The following is a 27,606-nucleotide window of genomic DNA, read 5'->3' on the forward strand; positions in this document are numbered from 1 at the left end:
TTTCAACTGGCCTGGGCCCTAGGACCATGTCCCAGGACTACCTGACATGAGGACTCCTTGCTGTCCCCAGTCCACCTGGCCATGCTCCTGCTCCAGTTTCAACTGTTCTGCCTTACTATTATTCAACCATGCTGGTCATTTATGAACATTTGAACATCTTGGCCACGTTCTGTTATAATCTCCACCTGGCACAGCCAGAAGAGGACTGGCCACCCCACATATGCTCTCTCTAATTCTCTCTTTCTTTCTCTCTCTCGGAGGACCTGAGCCCTAGGACCGTGCCCCAGGACTACCTGACATGATGGCTCCTTGCTGTCCCCAGTCCATCTGACTGTGCTGCTGCTCCAGTTTCAACTGTTCTGCCTTATTATTATTTGACCATGCTGGTCATTTATGAACATTTGAACATCTTGGTCATGTTCTGTTATAATCTCTACCCGGCACAGCCAGAAGAGGACTGGCCACCCCACATAGCCCGGTTCCTCTCTAGGTTTCTTCCTAGGTTTTGGCCTTTCTAGGGAGTTTTTCCTAGCCACCGTGCTTTTACACCTGCATTGTTTGCTGTTTGGGGTTTTAGGCTGGGTTTCTGTACAGCACTTTGAGATATCAGCTGATGTACGAAGGGCTATATAAATAAATTTGATTTGATTTGATTTGATTTAGATGGCACATGCAGTGGTGTAAAGTACTTATGTAAAAATACTTTAAAGTGCTAATTAAGTCGTTTTTGGGGTGTTGGTACTATATTTTTTGGCATCGTTTACTTTTACTTCACTACATTCCTAAATAAAATGATGTATGTTTTACTCCATACATTTTCCACGACACCCAAAAGTACTTATTACATTTCGGATGCTTAACAGGACAGGAAAATTGTCAAATTCACGCAGTTATCAAGATAACATGCCTGGTCATCCCTACTGCCTCTGATCTGTCAGGCTTACTAAACACAAACACATCTTTTATAAATTATGTCTGAGTGTTGGAGTGTGCCCCTGACTCTCTGTACATGTTTAAAACAAGAAAATGGTGCTGTCTTTGCTTAATATAAGGAATTTGAAATAATTTATAGTTTTAATTTTGATACTTAAGTATATTTAGAACCAAATACTTTAAGACTTTTACTCAAGTAGTATTTTACTGGGTGACTTCCACTTTTACTTGAGTAACTTTCTATTAAGGTATCTATCTATACTTTTACTCAAGTATGACAATTGGATACTTTTTCCACCACTGGGCACATGCAACATGGCCCTTGCGTAATTCCAGTCGCGGTGATGTGACACAGCCTTGACTGTCCCCACACTCTGGGTCATGGCTAGAAAGGTACAACTTTTATTATTGCATTTTAGCTAACCCTAACCTTCACCCTTTCCTGACCTTAACCTAATTATCCTAACCTTCTACTTTAATCATCCTAACCTGCTGCGTAAATTATCCTAACCTGCTACGAAAAAGATACATCGGACAAAATGTGTATTTCTTATCAAAACCCGCTCCCGCTGTCCCGGATGCAATGTTGGCTGCTTCCACTGCAGGTGTTATATAGCCTAATATTACGTCTGCTACAGCTCAGCGCAGTCCGGGCAAATAGCGCCATCGTCTGCCTCTATATATATCGCTCCCCTTGACTTTCCCCTTCACATTAGTGCATGCATCCAGAGGAGCAGAGGTTTCACTCGAACCTTGCCGCTATACCTGAAAGCGCGAGATAACAGGGACCTGGCAATGATCTCACTGGACTTCAATTTGAATGTTTTGACAAGGGACCTGTCACTTTATCTGGAAAACCAAGTGAAAGTTGGACTTTTTGGATCTGGAGTATTGTCACTGGTGCTTGGCTTCAGCGCAGCTTATGTCTACTATTACTTGATCTCTGTCGCGAAGGTAGGGAGGTCACATAGACTGCTTTGAATAATCATTATTTGGGATACATTGTAACCTGCAACTTGTCTATTAATTAATAGAATATGGCATACCGGTTATTATGAGGGACATTGCTCGCGCTTTTGCGCATCAAACCGGCTCAGCTGCTGCATGGTTTGCTGAGGGGGCTGATTTATTACTGTAGCATACGAGCATCTGCAGTACTGCCCATGCGATTTAATCTCTCAATAAAATGCTATAGTATGATTTTTCTCCGGTCTAAATGTGAAAATTCCAAATTTGTACAATTAGGCCAAGGCTACATATTTACAAAAGTTGAATTGCTATTTAGGCCGCATATATTTTATCGTGAGTCCTTTGTTGGTCTTGTAATCTGAAATGTCGATCATGTAGGCTCGGTTTAGGCTATTGTCATACAAGCTGTCAGAAATCTTCATGCAGTGATTGTTCCTTACCTACTGTAGGTCTACTGAATATTCCGAAATTAATGAGTTTTGTCCAATATTCGATTTCCCCAATAATGAAAAGCATAGGCCTATATAACATTAGGCGATCGTTTGATAATAATAAAACATACAATAACGGGCCGTGCATTCCAATTGTTGTTATACAGGTTCAGAGATGTGCTGCACATGTATAAGGACCGATATGCTCTGATAGGACAGATGTGTTTGATATTGTGGTGACCTCATATAATCCCATTTACAACACTGCCTACTGTCACTGTATTTTCATTACCAGTCACCTTAGTTACTGCAGAATGTCCTTAAAACTCACCAACACATTTCATATTTTCTGACACTTTATACAGTCCTCTAGACGAAAATGAGAGCAACATAAAATATTGAGTTTCCAGCCTTGATGTTTCATTACAATTACACTATAGTTGTTGAGATCCTTCCTTTGGAATCAATATTCAAAATCATGTGATTTCAGTGAAGAGGGGCTTCACAATGTTTTTTAAGGGTATTGTAAGGGAGGAGTGGTGTAGATTGTGAATGATGAAGCATAATGAACTGTATTCAGGAGATTGTTTTTGTCGTCTGTAGTATTTACTGTGTAAATTCAATGTAGGAAAGGCAGAACAATGTATCTTTGACTTGACCTCCTCCACTTCCCCTCAATAACGTGAACGCCACATCACTCACACACTTCATGTCTTGTATTCCAGAAGCCCCAACTGATTTCCGGTGGTAAGAAGTTCTACCAGTTCCTGCGGGACCAATGTCCCGTGGTGTCAGAGACCTACTACCCCACCTTCTGGTGCTGGGAGAGCCGGATCCAGACGGTGCTTAGGCCATTCGTCACGGCTAAACCGGGGGTCAGCTACAGAAAGTAAGACTTGTACAGGATCAAAAGTGATGGTAGTGGTGTTATTGTTGAAAGAACTATCTCAAAATGAACATATTGCGAGAGGATCTTTAGCATGTGAAGGGAAGAGTTTCCCTGGTCTGATGATGAAATGTACTCAGAAAGTACTCAGACCCCTTGACTTTTTCCACATTTTATTATGTTACAGCCTTATTCTAAAATGAATTTAAAAAACAAAATCCTTAGCAATCTACACACAGTACCCCATAATGACAAAGCAAAAACAGGTTTTTAGAAATGTTTGCATATAATTTTAAAAAAAATTCTGCATCATTTACGGTCCCCAAGAACACAGTGGCCTCCATCATTCTTAATTGGAAGAAGTGTGGAACCACCAAGACTTCCTAGAGCTGCCCGGCCAAACTGAGCAATCGGGGGAGAAGGGTCTTGGTCAGGGAGGTGACCAAGAACCCGATGGTCACTCTGACAGAGCTCTAGAGTTCCTTTGTAGAGATGGGAGAAACTTCCAGAAGGACAACCATCTCTGCAGCACTCCACCAATCATACCTTTAAGGTACAGCCTGATGGAAGACACTCCTCAGTAAAAGGCACATGACAGCCAGCTTGGAGTTTACCAAAAGACACCTAAAGACTCTCAGACCATGAGAAACAAGATTCTCTAGTCTGATGAAACCAATAATAAACTCTTTGGCCTGAATGCCAAGCACCAGTTCTAGATGAAACCTGGCACCATCCCTACGATGGATGTTTTTCAACAGCAGGGACTGGGAGACTAGTCAGGATCGAGGATGAACAGAGCAAAGTACAGAGAGATCCTTAATGAAAACCTGCTCCAGAGTGCTCAGGACCTGAGGCGAAGGTTCACATTCCAACAGGACAAAGGCCCTAATCACACAGCCAAGACAACGCAGGAGTGACTTCGGGACAAGTCTCTGAATGTCCTTGAGTGGCCCAGCCAGAGCCCGGATTTGAACCCGATCGAACATCTCTGGAGAGTCCTGAAAATAGCTGTTCAGCAACACTCCATCAAACCTGACAGAGTTTGAGAGGATCTGCAGAGAAGAATGGGAGATACTCCCCAAATACAGGTGTGCCAAGCTTGTAGTGGCATATCCAAGAAGACCCAAGGCTGTAATCAATGCCAAAGGTGCTTCAACAAAGTACTGAGTAAATGGTCTGAATACTTATGTATATGTGTTTTATATATATATATATATATATATATATATATATATATTATTATTATTATTATTATTATTATTTTGTAAATTAGAATATTTTTATTATTATTATTTTGTAAATTCGAATATGTTTCTTAAAACCTGTTTTTGCTTTGTCATTATGGGGTTTTATGTGTAGGTTGATTGACACATTTTTATTTTATTTGATCAATTTTAGAATGAAGCTGTAATCTAACAAAATGTGGAAAAAGTCAAGGGGTCTGAATACTTTCCGAAGGCTCTGTATATAACATATATAATATAGTATATTCCACAGAGCTAGAATCAAAATAGTGATTTGATCTGATTTACTGACCGGAAATACCAAATTATTTGATCGTCGTCATTAGTCACTGTATTTATGTACGCTGTCCACTAAGGAGCAAAATCATCATCAACTTCAATAGCCAATCAAGATAGAGTAGACCTGAAGTTTTTACTACTATTGCTGAAAGTGGCACTACAGGTAACTAACCACAGAATGGGACTATAGGCCATCTATTACTATTGTCCTGTCTTGATAGCGGTCAGACAGACTTGCCCTAATCTGACCCAGTGACTCAGAAGGATGCCCTAGTGCCAAGGGCATTCCACTTCCATTGGCCTTTGTTTGACCATTGTCCAATCAAGCAGTGACATGTTTCCCACTTCCCACAATGCACCATGGCAGCATGTGGGCCTCACCCACCACCTGTCTCAGATCAAAGTGTGTGTGTGTTTAGCCAATGATATTTGCTGGAGGTTATTAGTCATGAGGGAAGAGAAGACCTCTACTAACCATAATCAAATCTACACAAGGACAGAGCATAGAAATTGCATTACTAGAATTGGAAAAGTGACTCAGACCATGGCAATTTGACTACCCACCATGGAATATTGAACTGAATGGGAAAGAGATCCTTGAAAGCTGACCATGTTTTTCTTGACTATTGCTGGCTGTCGGAGTGAAAGTTCTCTCTCTCCCTCCACTCATCCGCATCTGGGATTAGCATGTCTATAAAAGAGGTGTCCTCCTGTTTCTGCTTGTGGGTCGTGCTCGATTGGTACACGGCCCAACCAGCTGGCTCCAGATTGGTGCACGGCCCACGACCCCAGTGGCTGATCTAGTCTCGCCTTTAAGTGCATATTTAATGCTGGTGTGGTTCTGTAATTTCATTCCTCCTCCAGTCATACAGACATTGACAACCAATGTTGTTGTCTGGTCGCTACGGTTGGTTGTTTGGCGTGAGATGGATTGCACTGGGACTCATTGACCCCAGCTAACGGGGTCGGCTTGGGGAAGCTTTACATTTATTCTCCATAAGAATCCACTGCAGGTGCAGACAACAAAAAAAGTCTGATCTGAGCCACCAGACGGGGGTCGCAAATGGAGCATCAGAATTGTATCAGGATTGGGATCCACATATGGATGTGATTTAAATTGGAAGTCAAATCAGATTACATGTTTTTTTTCTGTTTTCACTTTAGGGAAAAGATCAGATATTCTAAATAATTGTCAAAAGATCTGAATTGGGCTGCCTGTATCTTGTGAGGCTGATCACTAGTGAAATAAAGTGGTTGTCAAGAAAATGGTGCAGGTGGGACTGCACGGCTGCAATTGCACAGGCAGCCCAATTCTGATCTTTTGCCCAATTAGAGGCAAAAGATCTGCTCTGATTGGTCAAAATACCAATTAGGTGGCAAAGATGATCTGCATACTAGGTTCAGTTTGGTCCAGCAGAACTCGGCCAGGTGAAGGGAACGTCCGTGCCTCGCATACTCTTTTACAAAACCCTTCGCTTAAAAAACACAATATTACTTTGTCCCTCTTGAGACGCCATAGCAACAACATAGTCAGTATACAATTCCTCAAAATAGTTAGAATGAATCTAAGATAAATCGGTAATTCATTTTGCCGAGGAGGTCTGGTCGCACAATTTGACATCTAAGTAAGATGCTCGGTGCAGTATTTCTCAAGTGAAAATATAGATCCATATGAGTTCCAACAAGAGAAAAACATTACAATAAAGGGCACAAGGCAGATGGTTTGAGTCTTGGTAGTTGATTTATAATCCAAAAGGAGAAGGCAAGAGAATGGTCGTGGACAGGCAGAAGGTCAAAACCAGATTCTGAGTCCAAGAGGTGAAAAGAGTTGCAGACAGGCTCGATGTCAGGGCAGACAGAAGGGTCAGGCAGGTGGGTACGGAGTCCAGAAAAAAAAACTGCAAAGGTCAAAACAGGGAAGACTGGGGAAAAAGATCATAGAAAACAGGCACATGGGAAAACACGCTGGTTGACTTGAAAACGTACTGGACGAACTGGCACAGAGAGACAGGAAACACAGGGATAAATACACCGGGGAGAATAAGTCACACCTGGAGGAGGTGGAGACAATCACAAGAACAGGTAAAACAGATCAGGGCGTGATAATTACAGTTGTTAATAATTCTATACTTTCTATACTTTTCTCTCTCTCTCTCTCTCTCTCTCTCTCTCTCTCTCTCTCTCTCTCTCTCTCTCTCTCTCTCTCTCTCTCTCTCTCTCTCTCTCTCTCTCTCTCTCTCTCTCTCTCTCTCTCTCTCTCTCTCTCTCTCTCTCTCTCTCTCTCTCTCTCTCTCTCTCTCTCTCTCTCTCTCTCTCTCTCTCTCTCTCTCTCTCTCTCTCTGTCTCTCTGTCTCTCTCTCTCTGTCTCTCTCTGTCATGCAGGTGAATGAGGGCCCAAAAGCGACTTGGCGAAAACAGAGTCTTTATTCCAGCAAAGGAAAAGGGCAATACTCCTAGACAAATCAGAGCAGAAAACAAAACATAAAAACTAATTCCACTCGTAGTGACGAGGACAGACTGGAGACTCGACCATAAACTGTAGGTTGCCTCGGGAAGGCACCGACCGTAGCAGACTCAGATACCTGCTCACACGCAGCATCTGAGGGAAACAAGACACAGCACGGCGAACAATATACAAGGATCCGACAGGACAGAAACGGAAAACAAGGGGAGAAATAGGGACTCTAATCAGAGGACAAGATAGGGAACAGGTGTGGAAAGATTAGATGATTGAATAGGGGAATAGGAACAGCTGGGAGCAGGAACGGAACGATAGAGAGAAGAGAGAGAGGGAGGGAGAGAGAAAAAAGGGAACGAATCTAATAAGACCAGCAGGGGGAAACGAACAGAAGGGAAAGCATAATGACAAGACAATATAAGACAAAACATGACAGTACCCCCCCACTCACCGAGCGCCTCCTGGCGCTCTCGAGGAGGAACACTGGCGGCAACGGAGGAAGTCATAGATCACAAACGGTCCAGCACGTCCCGAGAAAGAACCCAACTCCTCTCCTCAGGACCGTAACGGAAAACGAAAAAAAAGGGAAACTAGGGTACTACTCTAAAAAAAAAATGAGACACGGGTAGAGAACTGAAAGCTTTAGAGCAAACAGGACCAAACAGGCCAGGAGAGTAACAACTAGGGACAGACTGAGACACAGCAAGGGCAGGAACAAGAACAGGAGAGATGCGGTGGCAGGGAACAGACTGAGACCCAGCAAGACCAGGAGCAGAAGCAGAAAAAAATTACCAGACTTATTCTGCGCGCAGTCCGAACACGCAGCCACGAAACGGCGCGTGTCACGCTCCTGAGTAGGCCACCAAAAGCGCTGGCGAATAGAAGCAAGAGTACCTCGAACGCCGGGATGGCCAGCTAACTTGGCAGAGTGAGCCCACTGAAGAACAGCCAGACGAGTAGAAACAGGAACGAAAAGAAGGTTACTAGGACAAGCGCGCGGCGACGCAGTGTGCGTGAGTGCTTGCTTAACCTGTCTCTCAATTCCCCAGACAGTCAACCCGACAACACGCCCAACAGGAAGGATCCCCTCGGGAACAGTAGAAGCCACAGAAGAACTAAAGAGACGGGATAAAGCATGAGGCTTGGTGTTCTTAGTACCCGGGCAATAAGAAATAACGAACTCGAAACGAGCGAAAAACAACGCCCAACGAGCATGACGCGCATTCAGTCGTTTGGCAGAACGGATGTACTCAAGGTTCCTTTGGTCAGTCCAAACGACAAAAGGAACGGTCGCCCCCTCCAACCACTGTCGCCATTTGCCTAGGGCTAAACGGATGGCGAGCAGTTCACGGTTAGCCACATCATAGTTACGTTCCGACGGTGACAGGCGATGAGAAAAATACGCGCAAGGGTGGACCCCATCGTCAGTATCGGAGCGCTGGGACAGAATGGCTCCCACGCCCACCCCCGACGCGTCAACCTCGACAATAAACTGTTTAGTGACGTCAGGTGCAACAAGGATAGGAGCGGATGCAAAACGCTTCTTGAGGAGATCAGAACAACAATCATACGACCGGTGAGGAGGAAGGGAGTTGGTTCTGGACCGACTGAAGACCGTGCGCAGACCATGATATTCCTCCGGCACTCCTGTCAAATCACCAGGTTCCTCCTGTGAAGAGGGAGCAGAACAAACAGGAGAAATAGCAGACATTAAACACTTCACATGACAAGAAACGTTCCAGGAAAGGATAGAATTACTAGACCAATCAAAAGAAGGATTATGACACACAAGCCAGGGATGACCCAAAACAACAGGTGTAAAAGGTGAACAAAAAATCAAAAAAGAAATGGTCTCACTATGGTTACCAGATACAGTGAGGGTTAAAGGTAGTGTTTCACATAATATACTGGGGAGAGGACTACCATCCAAGGCAAACATGACCGTGGGCTCCCTAACTGTCTGAGAGGAATGTCATGTTCCCGAGCCCAGGCTTCGTCCATAAAACAGCCCTCCGCCCCAGAGTCTATTAATGCACTGTAGGAAGCTGCCGATCCGGTCCAGCGTAGATGGACCGGTAAGGTAGTACAGGTACTTGACGGAGAGGACCGTCTAGTAGCGCTTATCAGTCGCCCTCCGCTTACTGATGAGCTCTGGCCTTTAACTGGACATGAAATGACAAAATGACCAGCGGAACCGCAATAGAGACAGAGGCGGTTGGTGATTCTCCGTTCCCTCTCCTTAGTCGAAATGCGAATACCCCCAGCTGCATGGGCTCAACACCTGAGTCAGTGGGGAAAGATGGTAGTGTCGGAGAGAGGGGAGACACAGTTAACGCGAGCTCTCTTCTATGAGCTCGGTGACGAAGATCTACCCGTCGTTCAATGCGAATAGCGAGTTCAATCAAAGAATCCACGCTGGATGGAACCTCCCGAGAGAGAATCTCATCCTTAACCTTAGCGTGGAGTCCCTCCAGAAAACGAGCGAGCAACGCCTGCTCGTTCCAGTTACTGGAGGCAGCAAGAGTGCGAAACTCTATAGAGTAATCCGTTATGGATCGATTACCTTGACATAGGGAAGACAGGGACCAGGAAGCTTCTTTCCCAAAAACTGAACGATCAAAAACCCTTATCATCTCCTCTTTAAAGTTCAGATAATTGTTAGTACACTCAGCGCTTGCCTCCCAGATAGCTGTGCCCCACTGCCGAGCCCGACCAGTAAGGAGTGATATGACGTAGGCAATCCGAGCTCTCTCTTGAGTATGTGTTGGGTTGGAGAGAGAACACTATATCACACTGGGTGAGAAAGGAGCGGCACTCAGTGGGCTGCCCAGAATAACATGGTGGGTTATTAACCCTAGGTTCCGGAGGCTCGGAAGACCCGGAAGTAGCTGGTGGCACGAGACGAAGACTCTGATACTGTCCTGAGAGGTCGGAGACCTGAGCGGCCAGGGTCTCAACGGCATGCCGAGCAGCAGACAATTCCTGCTCGTGTCTGCCGAGCATCGCTCCCTGGAACTCGAGAGTAGAGTAGAGAGAATCCATAGTCGCTGGGTCCATTCTTGGTCGGATCCTTCTGTTATGCAGGTGAATGAGGACCCAAAAGCGACTTGGCGAAAACAGAGTCTTTATTCCAGCAAAGGAAAAGGGCAATACTCCTAGACAAATCAGAGCAGAAAACAAAACATAAAAACTAATTCCACTCGTAGTGACGAGGACAGACTGGAGACTCGACCATAAACTGTAGGTTGCCTCGGGAAGGCACCGACCGTAGCAGACTCAGATACCTGCTCACACGCAGCATCTGAGGGAAACAAGACACAGCACGGCGAACAATATACAAGGATCCGACAGGACAGAAACGGAAAACAAGGGGAGAAATAGGGACTCTAATCAGAGGACAAGATAGGGAACAGGTGTGGAAAGATTAGATGATTGAATAGGGGAATAGGAACAGCTGGGAGCAGGAACGGAACGATAGAGAGAAGAGAGAGAGGGAGGGAGAGAGAAAAAAGGGAACGAATCTAATAAGACCAGCAGGGGGAAACGAACAGAAGGGAAAGCATAATGACAAGACAATATAAGACAAAACATGACACTCTCTCTCTCTCTCTCTCTCTCTCTCTCTCTCTCTCTCTCTCTCTCTCTCTCTCTCTATATATATATATATATATATATATATATATATATATATATAGACTTCATGACAAAGATGCCTACGTAGTGAATTGTGCATAGGCCTATCAAATGTGTGACAGTCTGAAGACTTACAATGACAGCTCAAAGAGACACACGTTCTTTAATAGACTACACTGTAGGGGGTTTCCTTTAGGGTTTACTAACTGAATTCAGGTTGCGAATGCAGTCCGGTAAGACCGGCAGTGTCAATTTTGCGTGCGCTTTGAATTTATGGCCACTTGGTGTGAAGTAAATACGCTAGGCTTCCATGCTACAACCTGTTTGGATAATGTGGTACTGCGTTTTTTTGCTGATCTGATGCTGTGGAATTGTATTAGTGCAGACATTGGGGAAGAAATGAGTCATCGTTTTTCTTTTCGAGAAACGTGAAGTGTTCTCGGGACAGTCCCGGGATCCCGGTTACCCGTGATAATCCCTACTGCTGTCTTTTTCTACCCGACCTGTCCCGCTTCTCTTCTGACTGTTATGTCTGACCTCCTCTCTGCAGTGAGCTCATTGGAGCAGCAGATGGAGGGCAGATCTCTCTGGATTGGTTCGACAACGATGACAGCGCCTCCCACCCCAACTCGGCCACGCGCCCCACCGTCCTGCTGCTTCCAGGCCTGACCGGCACCAGCAGAGAGTCCTACATCCTCCACATGGTCCAGCAGAGCAGGGAGCTGGGATATAGGTGTGTGTTCTTGGCTAAAAGTACTAGACAGTACTGCACCGTTTTCATTAGTTCAAACTGTTGTTCCATTCAATACTGTGGATTAGGCCTATATCATCTCCCGTCTAAACACTGTGTACAGTCAACTTTTGATAACACACTCATCTGTTTCAGTGCATTGCAGTTCAGTGGTCCAAATTCAAACACATGTTCTTTGCAGTGAACATGCTCTATGTCAGGAGTTGACAGTACTTTCAACCGCATTTGTACATTGTGTGATAACAACTGTGTATGAATGGATTAGGGTTACTTGAGGTAGGCAGCTGCAACAACAGAGAGGCTAGCCAAGCTCTCAGTAGGCAGAGCAGAGCTGCTTTGGAAAGAAAGCGCTGAACGTTGCACAAGCACTAAGAGATGCCGAGGGAGGCAGTTTCTTCTCCTCCAAAAAAGCCCCTCTGTGTTCTCTGTACTCGTTCTTCAAAACGGAGGGAGCAGTTTAGAGAAGGTGCAGGAGGGGTGCATGCAAGCAAACGGAGCAGGAAAGGGAGGGTGGCATGCAAGCTATCAAAGCAGGGAAAGGAGGGGGGGCAAGCAGGCAAACTCAGCATCTTTCACTCCGGCCCTCACCCCTGTCCTGCTAGCTTAGTGAATTACAGCTTACTAGTACAAGCTTTGCAGCAGGAAGCACATGTACGTCACCACTCCTTGCTGTGTCCACCCCCCAATCTACAGTATGGCCCCACCCTGCTGCTGAGTTTTACAGATAGAAACGGCAAGTTTGAGTATCTCAGGTAACAGATGAGTAGAGAAATGTATGATACTGCTGTCCAGCACTAACAGGAAAACAGATTGGGGGCAGCGTGTTATGTTGAGTCATGCAGTGCACCTGGAAGTTAGAACATAGTTATCACACACAGTCTGCTGGCACTCGCTTACATTTAGGAACATAATCATATTAGCATTAGTCTCGTAATTTCTCAAGGAATGTGCAAGGAAAGAAATGGAGTGAATGGAATCCAAAGGGTAAAGTCCATGTTTTTGTGTTTCAGGTGTGCGGTATTCAACAACAGAGGGGTGTCTGGAGAAACTCTCTTGGTAAGAATCTAATGTTCATACAAAGTACAGTTTCAAAAAGGATCTGTGCACGTGTGCCTTTTTTTTGCTTTAAATTCAGACCTGCATTCAAGAACACAACCGTTTGCAACGGCTATATTACTCCGTACAATCCTAAAGGCATCTTCATCTACACGACTATGCAAACACTCACAACATGACAAAGACATAGGCCCTACATCCTAGTGGTGCTCCACATGCCCTGCGCAGGCTTTCCCCTGCACTGTCATTGGTGCTATTTATCAGTCTGACATCCCCTTCACCATGTCACCGAGCAGCCCATAACATGTGTCATGCGTAAACCCATAGTGTGTAACCCATCGTGTATTGGGTAACCCGTAGGGAGTCTAGTCCAGACAGGGTGCAGACAGACTATGTTGTAACATAGCAGGGATTGAAGTTACAGGTTGATAGATAGTGTATTCTAACACTGGACCATAGAGCAGAAGGACCTTGCCCTGTCTTCACCAAGCACATGCTATTCTAAATCAAATCAAATCACATTTTATTTGCCACATACACATGGTTAGCAGATGTTAATGCGAGTGTAGCGAAATGCTTGTGCTTCTAGTTCCGACAATGCAGTACTAACCAACAAGTAATCTAGCTAACAATTCCAAAACTACTACCTACTACTTACTACCTTATAGACACCCACTGTAGCTCACACTTTATCTATGAATCTATGCCAAGTTCCAGATCTATTTAGCCAACGATTAGGGTGTCAATCCCCATTGAAGGGAGGAAGTGCTATGGTGCTATTCAAGAGATGCTAATGTGCATCAATTATATCAGGTGTCGGTGTCACCCAAAACAGCTCAGCCAATCGACAAACGGAACCTTGTATCATGCCATAGTTTGTGGCAACAGTGTTCGTTTTGAGATCTGTGCTCTCAGAATAAATAAATGGGTTGTTTCGTGTCTTGTCGTTGTTGTATTCACATGCACAGTCACAAAGACAGACACACATGCACTCAAGCATAAACACACACTGACACATGCACAAACACGAACACGAACACACACACACACACCAGTTACTGTTATCTTGTAACCCAGGCCAGGGTTTCATCTGAAAGGGCTATTCTCAGTTGCCAAACTGGGCCAATACTGTAGTGCACACAGATCATTAGGAATTAGAGTACAAGTAATTTAATAGGATCTCTGAGAAAAATCAAACAAACTTCACGTGTTGTCTGCATGATGAGGTAAGAAGTACTCTAATTATGCCTAGTTAAATAAATACTTCCAGTATTGTGTATGTACAGTTATGTATATATACCAGTACTATGATCTCTGAGTATAACTATTGCACTACATAACGTGGTGGTAAGAAAGGAATGACCCTTCTTCCACTAGCTTTGAGGTTTTATCCAAATGCCTACGCATTTATAAGCCTTTGACTGTTTTCTTTGTGGCCAGTTTAGTGTAAATGGCATCCATTGTTTAAATAGGGCACAGTATTAGAATGAATGTCCTGCTGTGTGAGAGGTTCCCTCTCGGAGCTAATTCAGTTTTTCAGGTTTCGAACTGCCTCCGTTATACGTAGTTGGTCCATTTGAGTCGCATCATATTTCATAGTAATATTTACCATTACTACAAGAAAATGGATGGTTATAGGACATTGAACTGTGTTGTATTGTAGTAAACTTTAGTACCGTATCATCAAAAGGGAAATTGGTTCAAGCTGTTTTTATTGTGGATATTATCGTTGTAACCAGTACTACTCCTCTCAAGTCGTCTACTCAAAAACGTAGGCTACGAGGACACGGCAAGTGGATGTGTCTGCTGTGAAGAAGAAAAAAAACAGCTTCCACTTTGGCTGAGCGTTGTGCATGAATATTGATGAGGAAAGGTACTGGTATGCAGCCACAGAGATAGACAACATGTCTACCTGAGAAATAGGTTATGTCAAATGGACTTGAAACGCCGAAGTGATGATGACGGGGAGTATAAAGTTATAAAACCTGCTCCTTTAAGGTTATTTTACATCCATGTGTTGTCAGTTATTAGTACTTTTAGTGTTTTTTTTTAGGTACAACATAGAACAGTTGTAAAGCTGTAGCCTGTCCCATTTTAGATTGTACTAGTATTTGAATTCATTGTCACCTTTAAAACCCTGTTATGTTTCATTTAGTTTTGTCATTGAATGTCCCGAGTGGCGCAGCGGTCTAAGGCACTGCATCTCTGAGCTAGAGGCGTCACTACAGACCCTGGTTTGATTCCAGGCTGTATCACAACCGGCCGTGATTGGGAGTCCCATTGGGCGGCCCACAATTGGCCCAACGTCGTTAAGTTTTTGGCCGGGGTAGGCCGTCATTGTAAATAATGATTTGTTCTGAATTGACTTGCCTAGTTAAATAAAGGTTCAATATAAAATAAATTGAGTTTTTTAAAACTTATTTACTTTTCTCAAACCTTAGAGGCCCATTATTGTTCTCAGTGTCTGTGGTCTCATTTGACTAAGCGGGTCACTTGCTTCATGTTTCACAAGAACTTCTTGCATTAATTGATAGTGATGGACAGATGCTACAGTCCAAAGGCTATCCAGCTGCAGGCTGCATGCTACACAGCTCTGACTGCTCTTCAATGGTGCTATAACTGCTCCTTGTGGTCGCTACTGCGCTAACTCCAAATAGCCTGAATCAGCCATTTGTCATACCAGACCTTTTTCTACCACTCATCAATAGAGCACCATGAAAACTACATATCGTCATGGAGATTGTTTGGCCTCTAAACCACAAGCAGTGTTTGTGCACGTGTGTGAGAGAAGGTACGAAGGCTTGAGTGTAATTCATGTACCGTATGTGCACGTCTGACTATAGACACCCTAACAGTATGTGCACGTCTGACTATAGACACCCTAACAGTATGTGTACGTTTGACTATAGACACCCTAACAGTATGTGCACGTCTGACTATAGACACCCTGACAGTGTGTGCACGTCTGACTATAGACACCCTAACAGTATGTGCACGTCTGACTATAGACACCCTGACAGTGTGTGCACGTCTGACTATAGACACCCTGACAGTGTGTGCACGTGCAGGGAAATACAGTAGACACACAGTACACACACTCTGCAAAAGCACACACGGTGAACTCTTCTTGTCTTTTGTGTGCCACCCAGACCCCCAGAACGTACTGCGCTGCCAACACAGAGGACCTGGAGGCTGTCATCGAACACATCCAGAGGACAAATGAGGACGCCCCTCTCATGGCTGCTGGGGTCTCCATGGGCGGGTAGGTGCCTCTTCATGCATTCTCACTTCAATGGACAGTGACACGATACACTGGGCCAAATCCCAAGCACATGCATTACTCAGACTTCTGCATCCATCGTGTATTATTGTAGCTTATTTACGTCAACGGGATCTGTATAGAGCAATACTATACTACAGTTTTACTTGACTGAACTGTGGGAGTCAGTCGGAGGCGAGTACGGCTTATGTAGAGCCTCGAGAACGCACTTGGTCATCCTTAGGTTTTTAATGATATTCAGAAAAGGCCAACGCGGTAGAAATTATGTCATGGGTTGGTTATGTATTTTGACATTTTGCAGCCTCATGCTTTCCCCCTGTCAGAAAACAACACTTTTCAGTTGATTCAGAGAGCTCAGCCTCTCAGTAGTGCTTACACCATGTCAAAAGAGGTATTCAAGCTATAATCTCCTAGCTAAGTGCAGATTGATGAAAAATGTAACATTTCACAATCATCCTCTGCTCTCCCCCCTCCCTTCTCCCCACGACCCTCTCCCCCCTCTTTTGAACCCCAGGATGATGCTGGCAAACTACCTGGGGAAGAAGGGCAGGGAGACGTGTCTGAAGGGTGTGGTTGTGTTCTCGGCAGGCTGGGATGTGTTTGCGTGCACAGCGTCACTGGAGAAGCCTCTGGACCGCTTCCTCTTCAACTCTTACCTCACTAGCTGCCTGCAGGCAGGTGTGGACAGGTGGGTGGGGACCAGAGGAAGCTGGAGCCTGGGCTGGGGGATTAGCCTATTTTAGCTGTTAGTTGCACTGAGCTACATTGTTTTCCTTTTAGCGGCTAGCACCTGACCCCTGAGGGTTGCGGAGGGTGTGAACTAGCGGGCCACAAGCCTCTCTCTTTCTTTCTTTCTTTCTTTCTTTCTTTCTTTCTTTCTTTCAATTCCTCTCTCGCTCTCACTCCCCACCCCCTCTCTCTCTCCGCTCTCTCTCCGCTATCTCTCTCTGGGGATCCTGGACATATTTTATACTCTGTACTTTACTCTCAGAACCCAATCATATCATGAACATATTAAAGCAAACTCCCATGCTTCCCCATGATCCCCATTGAAGCAAACCTACTTCCCCATTGAAGCAAACCTACTTCCTGCTTCCTCATGTTTTTCTCTCCTCTAGACACAAATCTGTCCTTGAGAAGAGTTACGACATTGATCATGTGATGAAGGTAAAATGCACTTCCTTTTTAATGACCTCCTGTAAATCCAATCAAAGTCAAAGAAAGCAATCTATTCTAACCACGTTCTAGTCTCGTCCTTATGGCCCTCTTGGACTGCTGCCAAATGTTGTTTATCCCAACCCCCATGCAGGCCAAGACCATCCGTGAGTTTGATGAGAGGTTCACGTCTATAATGTTTGGCTACCCCACCAACGATGACTACTACCACGATGCCAGTCCCATCCACAAGCTCAAGTCTGTGCAGGTGCCCATGTTGTGTCTAAACGCTGCAGACGACGTCTTCTCCCCCTGTCATGGTGAATCCACAATCACACCCCACCCCTGGCCCTCCATGTTGGTTGCTTAGCCAATGAGCAAGGCCTATACGGAAAGACAATGCAGGCGAATACACAATGAGTGTTGATATAGAACAGTGGTTCTCAAGCGTTTTGGGGTCGGGGACCCCTTTTGTGATAACAAATTCATCAGGGACCACCTTTAAATCAGAGCACAAGAAAATATCATACAAGGAGTTCTGCTATGACTTTGGCAGTGCATGCCGGATGAACCACGTCTCGGGCCCTGGGAAGGCACATTTTGGCACACGTTTTGCCATGAGGCAGAGAAAATTTTGCAATTTTAAAGATTGTGTGCATCTACAGTGCCTTCAGGAAGTATTCACACCCGTTGACTTTTCCCACATTTTGTTGTGTTACAGCCTGAATTTAAAATTGATTTAATGGAGATTTTGTGTCAACGGTCTACACATAATACCCTATAATGTCAAAGTAGAATTATGTTTGTAGAATTCAAAAAGTTTTCAACATCTTTGTTATGCAAGCCTAAATAATTTCAGGAATAAAATGTGCCTCACAAGTCACATAATAAGTCACAATCAGTTGAGCTGTGAATTTCAAACACAGATTCAACCACAAAGACAAGGGAGGTTTTCCAATACCTCGCAAAGAAGGGCACCTATTGGTAGGTGGGTAAAAAAAACAGACTTTGAATATCCCTTTGAGTATGGTAAAGTTATTAATTACACTTTGGATGGTGTATCAATACACCCAGTCACTACAAAGATACAGGCGTGCTTCCTAACTCAGTTGCCGGGGGGGAAGGAAACCACCCAGGGAATTCACCATGAGTCCAATGGTGACGTTGAAACAGTTACAGAGTTTAATGGCTGTGACAGGAAACAACTGATAGATCAACAACATTGTAGTAATTCAACAATACTAACCTAAATGACAGAGTGAAAAGAAGGAAGCCTGTACGGAATAAAAAATATTCCAAAACATGCATCCTGTTTGCAATAAGGCACTAAAGTAAAACTGCAAGAAATGTGGCAAAGAAATTAACTTTATGTCCTGAATAGAAAGCAAATACATCGCTGAGTACCACTCTTCATATGTTCAAGCATGGTAGTGGCTGCATCGTGCTATGGGTATGCTTGTCACCAGCATTTTTTAAATAAAAACAAACGGAATAGAGCTAAGCACAGGCAAAATCCTAGAGAAAAACCTGGTTCAGTCTGCTTTCCAACAGACACTGGTAGACAAATTCACCTTTCAGCAGGAAAATAACCGAAAACACAAAATGTACACTGGAGTTGCTTACCAAGACAACATTGAATGTTCCTGAGTGGCCAAGTTACAGTTTTGACAAATTGTTTTAGAAAATATATGGCAAGACTTGAAAATGGCTGTCTAACAATGATCAACAAACAACTTCACAGAGCTTGAATTTTTTTTAAAGAATCATGTGCAAATATTGCACAAACCATGTGTGCAAAGCTCTTAAAGAGACCTACCCAGAAAGAATCACAACTGTAATCACTGCCATAGGTGATTGTAACATGTGTTGACTCAGGTGTGTGAATACTTATGTAAATGAGATATTTCAAAAATATGTTTTCACTTTGTCATTATGGGGTATTGTGTGTAGATGGATGAGGGAAAAACATTAATGTAATCCATTTCGAAATCAGGCTGTAACACGACAAAATTGCTCTGAATTCGCTGTCCAAATGCAGTCTAAGCTATAACCACTTTTGGAGCTAATCGTGTCCTGATGTGTCCTGATGTGGACAGTAGATGGGAGCCAAGTATTCATTGCTAACTTAGCCCCCTAACTTACATTTTGAGAAAACAAGTTATGTTAAGTGGCTGCCTAGCTATCTAGCGTTCACAAGCTCTGCATTTCAGGAACAACAGTAGCAATTACTCCTGGTGCACTGTTCAATTATTTAATAATAACTACATACATTTTTGGAGGAAAACTCTGGTTTTGCTATAGCCCTCTCCGGCTTTCATTGCGTTGAAACGTGAGCTTGTCCGAGGTGTCGGACTCGACTACAGTTGCGATCCGTTAGAGCGCAGCGATTGGTTGCCCAAAATTCGGGGATGGGGCTTAGCGAATGTTCAATTGGTGGAGTACTGTGGATATCATAACAATTGAATAAAAGGTTTCTCTTTTTTTTTCATTCTATTTCTTTGATGGATACCAATATCCCTGTGAGCCTCCCAGGCCCATGTTGCCCAGGGTTAAGAACATCAATTGGAGATGAATAACATTGCATTGTATTGTATTACCTCTAAACTTATTCCACGGTCCCTTGGCCAAAATTTGTTTAATCTGTTAGTAATATAAAAAATATATAATTTTATATCTACCTGTACATTTCTTGCAATGCCTTAATGTGTATGTGTATACAGTATTTCTGTGCGGTTTTGGAAGTTAAATTGACAATCTACTGTATAGTGCTTGGTATATGTATCCATTGCTTGACTGCTAGATTATTAACAATGCGTTTTGTCTCGTCTCCTCCTCAGCCATTCCAGTGGAGGCAGTGAAGCAGAACCCTAACCTAGCCCTCCTTATCACTTGCCATGGGGGCCATATTGGTTTCCTGGAGGGCCTGTGGCCCCGACGGAGCACCTACATGGATCGCGTGTTCAAGCAGTTTGCCAAGGCCGTCATCGAACAGGGTGGTGACCTGAATGACCTTTCCAGCTAGTACGACCAGTTCTTCTCTTTTTCCTTCTCTCTGTCGTTCCTTCACACCTTCCTTTTCTCGCTCTCCCTCTCTCTTTCCTTCATTCCTTTTCTCCTTCCCCCAGTCCTTCTCTCCTTACTTCCTCGTCTCCATCCCTCCTTACAAGCAAAAAAAAACATTTTCTTTTGAAGTGAACACCCTGTCACAATCCAACATTTGTCCGTCCACTCAAGTATTCCTTCATACATTCATTCATTCCATGTATGTCCCCATGAATTCATACTATGCTTATTCGAAAAAGTGATTGCAATTGCTCATGTCGACGGTGAAAAGATGAGCATGTTCACATTAGTTGTGCTAGCTAAATGTGTGTGGTGGAAATACTTTTTCAAGTTGACAGAAGAACTGTATGACACATTTTCCACTGTCACTCCCCGTCCGTCCGTGTTCTCAACAACAACTTGTGTATCAGTAGGATTTTAGTCCTCAGGGATTGTATTTATTTTTACATAGTCGGTCTCGGTCTGTCTGTCTTTGTTATGAATGTGAATGTTTTATGTTGAAGATCGTTAATTCCTTTAAAATTAAAAAAAAACTAAAACATATCTAATCTCTCATGACAGACAGCTAGCTGCTATAGTAGCGTGATACTTGGTTCTTGGTTCGAGATGATAACTTCACCTTACCCGAACAGATCACAGTATTTATGTTCTCTTGAATTGTTCTGCATGCACTTTTGTTCACACATTCTACCTGTGCGCACACCAAATAGCTCTAACAGTGTAACTCATTATTAATGATAAGGAATGTGAAATTGCACTCTTAGTTTGAACGAACCATGCCTCTAATTCCTTCATGCAAACACACTTGACTTCAATTATTTTTAATATGTAAGTATCTATACCCAAAAGGCCTAATAAATGAATATACAAATACCACAGGGAGGTTATTGTTGTCTAGGTTGTTAAAGACACAGCCAAGTCTTAGTTACTTCATGGACCAGTACTGTATTTTACCCTACTTGTAGGGTATTTGCTGAGCATATCAACCTGAAACCTCACGTTACTATGAAGGTCCTAGATACAGTGACATGTATGATATATTGCACATTTGAACATAGGATTGTGTTACAGTAAGATGGGATGTATATGCATACCCTCTGTGTTGACTGTGATCCTACGCCAGATGCATATTTCATCAATGCAGCCTGGTTGCCAGTTTAGTTCTGCTTAAGACAACAATGAGAATGGAGTTGTTTACCATAAAGGAGTTCGCAAAAGTAGCACCAGATTTGGCAACCGGACTGTCACCAATGCACTGTTTCAGACATTGTCTGCATACAAAATGGCAACATATTCCCTATATAGTGCACTACCTTTGGCCAGAACCTCATGGACCCTGGTCAAACGTTTTGCACTCTGTAGGGAATAGGGTGTCATTTCAAATGCACCTATGACTTTATTCCTGTGGAATTTGTATGTTTCTTTATTCTGCCCCGTGGCCATTAAGTAGCATGTGTCTCATCGCCATCACGTCCTGAACCTTACGACTTAGAACACTGCATCATAATCAGTAGCACAAAGGACATATTTTGTTAGTCATTATATTTATGATATTATATTTCATTTTATATTATATAAAAAAAAACATTCTATTTAACATGTCTAGCAATAAGATTTTCAAATTAAATTGGCTGTGGTAAAAGTACCAGTATATACATGTATCAATATGAAGTTAATTTTGCTGTATGTAATACATTACTAAATTAAGCCTACTGCAGTGCATTTGTCTGCTGTCTCTCTTCTCTCAAGTGCTCTGCTTGTTAATGCATTTCCTCAGTTGACTCTGCCTGACTTTATTGACTTTTAAGGGTTTGGTCATTTGGTCAGTGCCCCACTGTTGGCATCAGCTTCAGTATCATCCAAGAGATGTGTAATGCCACGTTCACGTCATTGTCAGAAACTTGGGACCTCTGAGTTCAAATGTTATTTGTGTAGAGCTCCCTATTGGTTGATTCTGATACTTACCGAGTGGGAAACTCTTTCTACAGTGAGCAAGCAAGTCGGAAATGTCTGAGTTTCTGACATGAAGTGAATGTGGCATAATAACAAGTATGTTGTATCATCCATCCCTATTTCCACCACTAGAATGAAATGAAGACGCTATATGTTTCTACTTTTGACTCCTCCTTAGTGAAAACATACTCCAATGTAAATACATTTTATTTCCCTCTTTATATTAACATCTTTGCAGAATGCAGGCAAATCATCTGATTCACATGGTGATGGTTCTCTGCTAAGCTCTGGTCCACGGGTCAGATGACCTCACACAGCCTCTTACGACATTCAGAGGTCCTGTGGAGGTAACATTCGACAGCACACAGAACAGAAGCCGCATGGCTTATCATATAACCCATCACGTGCCACACAGCCAGGTCATTAGGTTATGACATGTGTCACGCTATCCAGAGCTCTCTGTTTTTGGTTGGCCGGATTTGGCCGACTCACTGTCATTGGCTGTCCTGGTGTTGTGTTTCGACCAGACCTTGGTTCAAATGGTACTGCTGACACTGGGCTATAATCCTTCACACGCACGAACACACACAGCTCCCAGACAGTGTTGGTTTCAGCTAAATGGTTCTAGAAAGCTTGGGAGAGAGAGTCGTTAGAGTAGACAGTGGACAAATTTCATAATATCAGGAATCTATGTGACCTATATTGTATTGACCAGACACAGACAGACACATACGGCTTTCAGAACTTTTTGGAGGAAAATTTGGGAAAATGTTTGACCGTTAAAAAAAACAATTTCCACTTAACCTAACCCTATCCCCCAAATCGTAAACCTAACCCTTAAGCTTAAAATAGCATTTTAACAAGCAGTTCTTGTTTTCCTACCTTTTCAGGACATTCAGGTGAATTGTTTGGACATTGGGGTCCTGATAATGTAGGGAAACAAGTAGACACACACACACACACACACACCCACACTTATCTAACTAACATTTACATTTACATTTAAGTCATTTAGCAGACGCTCTTATCCAGAGCGACATACAAATTGGTGCATTCACCTTATGACATCCAGTGGAACAGCCACTTTACAATAGTGCATAAATCTTTTAAGGGGGGGGTGAGATGGATTACTTTATCCTATCCTAGGTATTCCTTAAAGAGGTGGGGTTTCAGGTGTCTCCGGAAGGTGGTGATTGACTCCGCTGTCCTGGCGTCGTGAGGGAGTTTGTTCCACCATTGGGGGGCCAGAGCAGCGAACAGTTTTGACTGGGCTGAGCTGGAACTGTACTTCCTCAGTGGTAGGGAGGCGAGAGGTGGATGAACGCAGTGCCCTTGTTTGAGTGTAGGGCCTGATCAGAGCCTGGAGGTACTGAGGTGCCGTTCCCCTCACAGCTCCGTAAGCAAGCACCATGGTCTTGTAGCGGATGCGAGCTTCAACTGGAAGCCAGTGGAGAGAGCGGAGGAGCGGGGTGAGCGGGGTGACTAAGCAATGAGGTTCAATTACTTCTGTTTCATAATTCATTATGTCAGATATTTAATATTTTAATCATGTAAAATGTGCGTGGTTAGATTAAGTACAGTATTGCCAGATAGAGAGAAAGTAGCCTGAGGGCTGAACGACTGAGAATAGTTTTCAGATGGAATCCTCAAGAGAAGGGCAATAGGCTTTTTTGTTAAGGGCAATGTGACAATGACATTTTACAAAGCAATGTAGAAACAATGCAATTGAAATGGTAAAGGTGGACAAAGTGTGCTATACCGGGATAATATTTCTGTTACAACTATACATGTGGAAAGAAGGGGGGGGGGGTGCACATGTAACCCAGGAAAGACTTACTATACAGATGTTGTTTATATTCCCGGAGGATTCATTATGTCTTACCCACAAATGGTACACCTAGGGCATCAGTAGTGCTCTGAGAGACAGGGAGTGGGGGAGAGAAACAGACAAATACACAGTAAATCAAGTATAGTTGAAATCACAGTGTTATATTTTAGGGCGACACTCTAGTGGGAGTTCTTTTAACTCTCAAGAGAGTGATACGCTCCCTGGAGCTGGTTGTTGATAACGGGAGTTAATTGGGACGGAGTACTTTTAACTCCATTATTGGTAACCAGAGACAGGGAGTTAAATCTATGGAGTTATCCACAGACGGATTGTCATATTTCCCATCATGCTCAGTTGCAGGTTGATTTTTAAAATAATTTGTTTCAATATCTTCACATGTACTGATTGTTTTTAATCTTATGCTACACAAAGATAAGAAACTTACATTTCTCTAAACTAATCCAATCTGTAAGTGGCTGGATTTATAGCATCCGTTAGTGAGATACAGCGGGGGGGAAAGTATTTAGTCAGCCACCAATTGTGCAAGTTCTCCCACTTAAAAAGATGAGAGGCCTGTAAGTAATCCAGTAAATCACATTGTAGGATTTTAAATAAATTTATTTGCAAATTATGGTGGAAAATACGTATTTGGTCACCTACAAACAAGCAAGATTTCTGGCTCTCACAGACCTGTAACTTCTTCTTTAAGAAGCTCCTCTGTCCTCCACTCGTTACCTGTATTAATGGCACCTGTTTGAACTTGTTATCAGTATAAAAGACACCTGTCGACAACCTCAAACAGTCACACTCCACTATGGCCAAGACCAAAGAGCTGTCAAAGGACACCAGAAACAAAAAATTGTAGACCTGCACCAGGCTGGGAGGACTGAATCTGCAATAGGTACATTTACATTTACATTTAAGTCATTTGGCAGACGCTCTTATCCAGAGCGACTTACAAATTGGTGCATTCACCTTATGACATCCAGTGGAACAGCCACTTTACAATAGTGCATCTAAATCTTTTAAGGGGGGGTGAGAGGGATTACTTATCCTATCCTAGGTATTCCTTAAAGAGGTGGGGTTTCAGGTGTCTCCGGAAGGTGGTGATTGACTCCGCTGTCCTGGCGTCGTGAGGGAGTTTGTTCCACCATTGGGGGGCCAGAGCAGCGAACAGTTTTGACTGGGCTGAGCGGGAACTGTACTTCCTCAGTGGTAGGGAGGCGAGCAGGCCAGAGGTGGATGAACGCAGTGCCCTTGTTTGGGTGTAGGGCCTGATCAGAGCCTGGAGGTACTGAGGTGCCGTTCCCCTCACAGCTCCGTAGGCAAGCACCATGGTCTTGTAGCGGATGCGAGCTTCAACTGGAAGCCAGTGGAGAGAGCGGAGGAGCGGGGTGACGTGAGAGAATTTGGGAAGGTTGAACACCAGACGGGCTGCGGAATTCTGGATGAGTTGTAGGGGTTTAATGGCACAGGCAGGGAGCCCAGCCAACAGCGAGTTGCAGTAATCCAGACGGGAGATGACAAGTGCCTGGATTAGGACCTGCGCCGCTTCCTGTGTGAGGCAGGGCCGTACTCGGCGGATGTTGTAGAGCATGAACCTACAGGAACGGGCCACCGCCTTGATGTTAGTTGAGAACGACAGGGTGTTGTCCAGGATCACGCCAAGGTTCTTAGCGCTCTGGGAGGAGGACACAATGGAGTTGTCAACCGTGATGGCGAGATCATGGAACGGGCAGTCCTTCCCGGGAGGAAGAGCAGCTCCGTCTTGCCGAGGTTCAGCTTGAGGTGGTGATCCGTCATCCACACTGATATGTCTGCCAGACATGCAGAGATGCGATTCGCCACCTGGTCATCAGAAGGGGGAAAGGAGAAGATTAATTGTGTGTTGTCTGCATAGCAATGATAGGAGAGACCATGTGAGGTTATGACAGAGCCAAGTGACTTGGTGTATAGCGAGAATAGGAGAGGGCCTAGAACAGAGCCCTGGGGGACACCAGTGGTGAGAGCGCGTGGTGAGGAGACAGATTCTCGCCACGCCACCTGGTAGGAGCGACCTGTCAGGTAGGATGCAATCCAAGCGTGGGCCGCGCCGGAGATGCCCAACTCGGAGAGGATGGAGAGAAGGTTCTGATGGTTCACAGTATCGAAGGCAGCCGATAGGTCTAGAAGGATGAGAGCAGAGGAGAGAGAGTTAGCTTTAGCGGTGCGGAGCGCCTCCGTGATACAGAGAAGAGCAGTCTCAGTTGAATGACTAGTCTTGAAACCTGACTGATTTGGATCAAGAAGGTCATTCTGAGAGAGATAGCGGGAGAGCTGGCCAAGGACGGCACGTTCAAGAGTTTTGGAGAGAAAAGAAAGAAGGGATACTGGTCTGTAGTTGTTGACATCGGAGGGATCGAGTGTAGGTTTTTTCAGAAGGGGTGCAACTCTCGCTCTCTTGAAGACGGAAGGGACGTAGCCAGCGGTCAGGGATGAGTTGATGAGCGAGGTGAGGTAAGGGAGAAGGTCTCCGGAAATGGTCTGGAGAAGAGAGGAGGGGATAGGGTCAAGCGGGCAGGTTGTTGGGCGGCAGGCCGTCACAAGACGCGAGATTTCATCTGGAGAGAGAGGGGAGAAAGAGGTCAGAGCACAGGGTAGGGCAGTGTGAGCAGAACCAGCGGTGTCGTTTGACTTAGCAAACGAGGATCGGATGTCGTCGACCTTCTTTTCAAAATGGTTGACGAAGTCATCTGCAGAGAGGGAGGAGGGGGGGGGGAGGATTCAGGAGGGAGGAGAAGGTGGCAAAGAGCTTCCTAGGGTTAGAGGCAGATGTTTGGAATTTAGAGTGGTAGAAAGTGGCTTTAGCAGCAGAGACAGAGGAGGAAAATGTAGAGAGGAGGGAGTGAAAGGATGCCAGGTCCGCAGGGAGGCGAGTTTTCCTCCATTTCCGCTCGGCTGCCCGGAGCCCTGTTCGGTAAGGTAAGCAGCTTGGTTTGAAGAAATCAACTGTGGGAGCAATTATTAGGAAATGGAAGACATACAAGACCCTGATAATCTCCCTCGATCTGGGGCTCCACGCAAGATCTCACCCCGTGGGGTCAAAATGATCACAAGAACGGTGAGCAAAAATCCCAGAACCACACGGGGGGACCTAGTGAATGACCTGCAGAGAGCTGGGACCAAAGTAACAAAGCCTACCATCAGTAACACACTACGTCGCTAGAGACTCAAATCCTGCAGTGCCAGACGTATCCCCCTGCTTAAGCCAGTACATGTCCAGGCCCGTCTGAAGTTTGCTAGAGAGCATTTGGATGATCCAGAAGAAGTTTGGGAGAATGTCATATGGTCAGATCAAACCAAAATAGAACCTTTTGGTAAAACCTCAACTCTTCGTGTTTGGAGGACAAAGAATGCTGAGTTGCATCCAAAGAACACCATACCTACTGTGAAGCATGGGGGTGGAAACATCATGCTTTGGGGCTGTTTTTCTACAAAGGGACCAGGACGACAGATCCGTGTAGGGGAAAGAATGAATGGGGCCATGTATCGTGAGATTGAGTGAAAACCTCCTTCCATCAGCAAGGGCATTGAAGATGAAACGTGCCTGGGTCTTTCAGCATGACAATGATCCCAAACACACCGCCCAGGCAACGAAGGAGTGGCTTCGTAAGAAGCATTTCAAGGTCCTGGAGTGGCCTAGCCAGT

At 44.4% G+C, this 27,606-nt stretch overlaps 1 protein-coding gene across 2 annotated transcripts; it reads left to right on the forward strand.

Annotated features, from left to right (window-relative positions):
* The first annotated feature begins 1,639 nt into the window (after window positions 1-1,639).
* LOC124040883 (phospholipase ABHD3-like) lies at window positions 1,640-21,858 on the forward strand. 2 transcript variants are annotated; one of them, XM_046357993.1, is made up of 9 exons: window positions 1,640-1,887; window positions 3,059-3,222; window positions 11,384-11,566; window positions 12,595-12,640; window positions 15,790-15,902; window positions 16,435-16,608; window positions 17,039-17,087; window positions 17,230-17,395; window positions 19,913-21,858. In XM_046357993.1, the coding sequence occupies exons 1-9, from the start codon at window positions 1,729-1,731 to the stop codon at window positions 20,095-20,097; spliced, it is 1,239 nt and encodes a 412-aa protein (XP_046213949.1). In that variant the 5' UTR covers window positions 1,640-1,728; the 3' UTR covers window positions 20,098-21,858. The 2 variants fall into 2 exon arrangements, with proteins under 2 accessions (XP_046213949.1, XP_046213950.1); XM_046357994.1 differs by having other exon boundaries at window positions 17,230-17,343; window positions 19,913-20,073.
* The last annotated feature ends 5,748 nt before the right edge of the window (window positions 21,859-27,606 follow it).

Source organism: Oncorhynchus gorbuscha, linkage group LG08 (genome assembly GCF_021184085.1).
Source record: "Oncorhynchus gorbuscha isolate QuinsamMale2020 ecotype Even-year linkage group LG08, OgorEven_v1.0, whole genome shotgun sequence".
Taxonomy (NCBI): domain Eukaryota; kingdom Metazoa; phylum Chordata; class Actinopteri; order Salmoniformes; family Salmonidae; genus Oncorhynchus; species Oncorhynchus gorbuscha.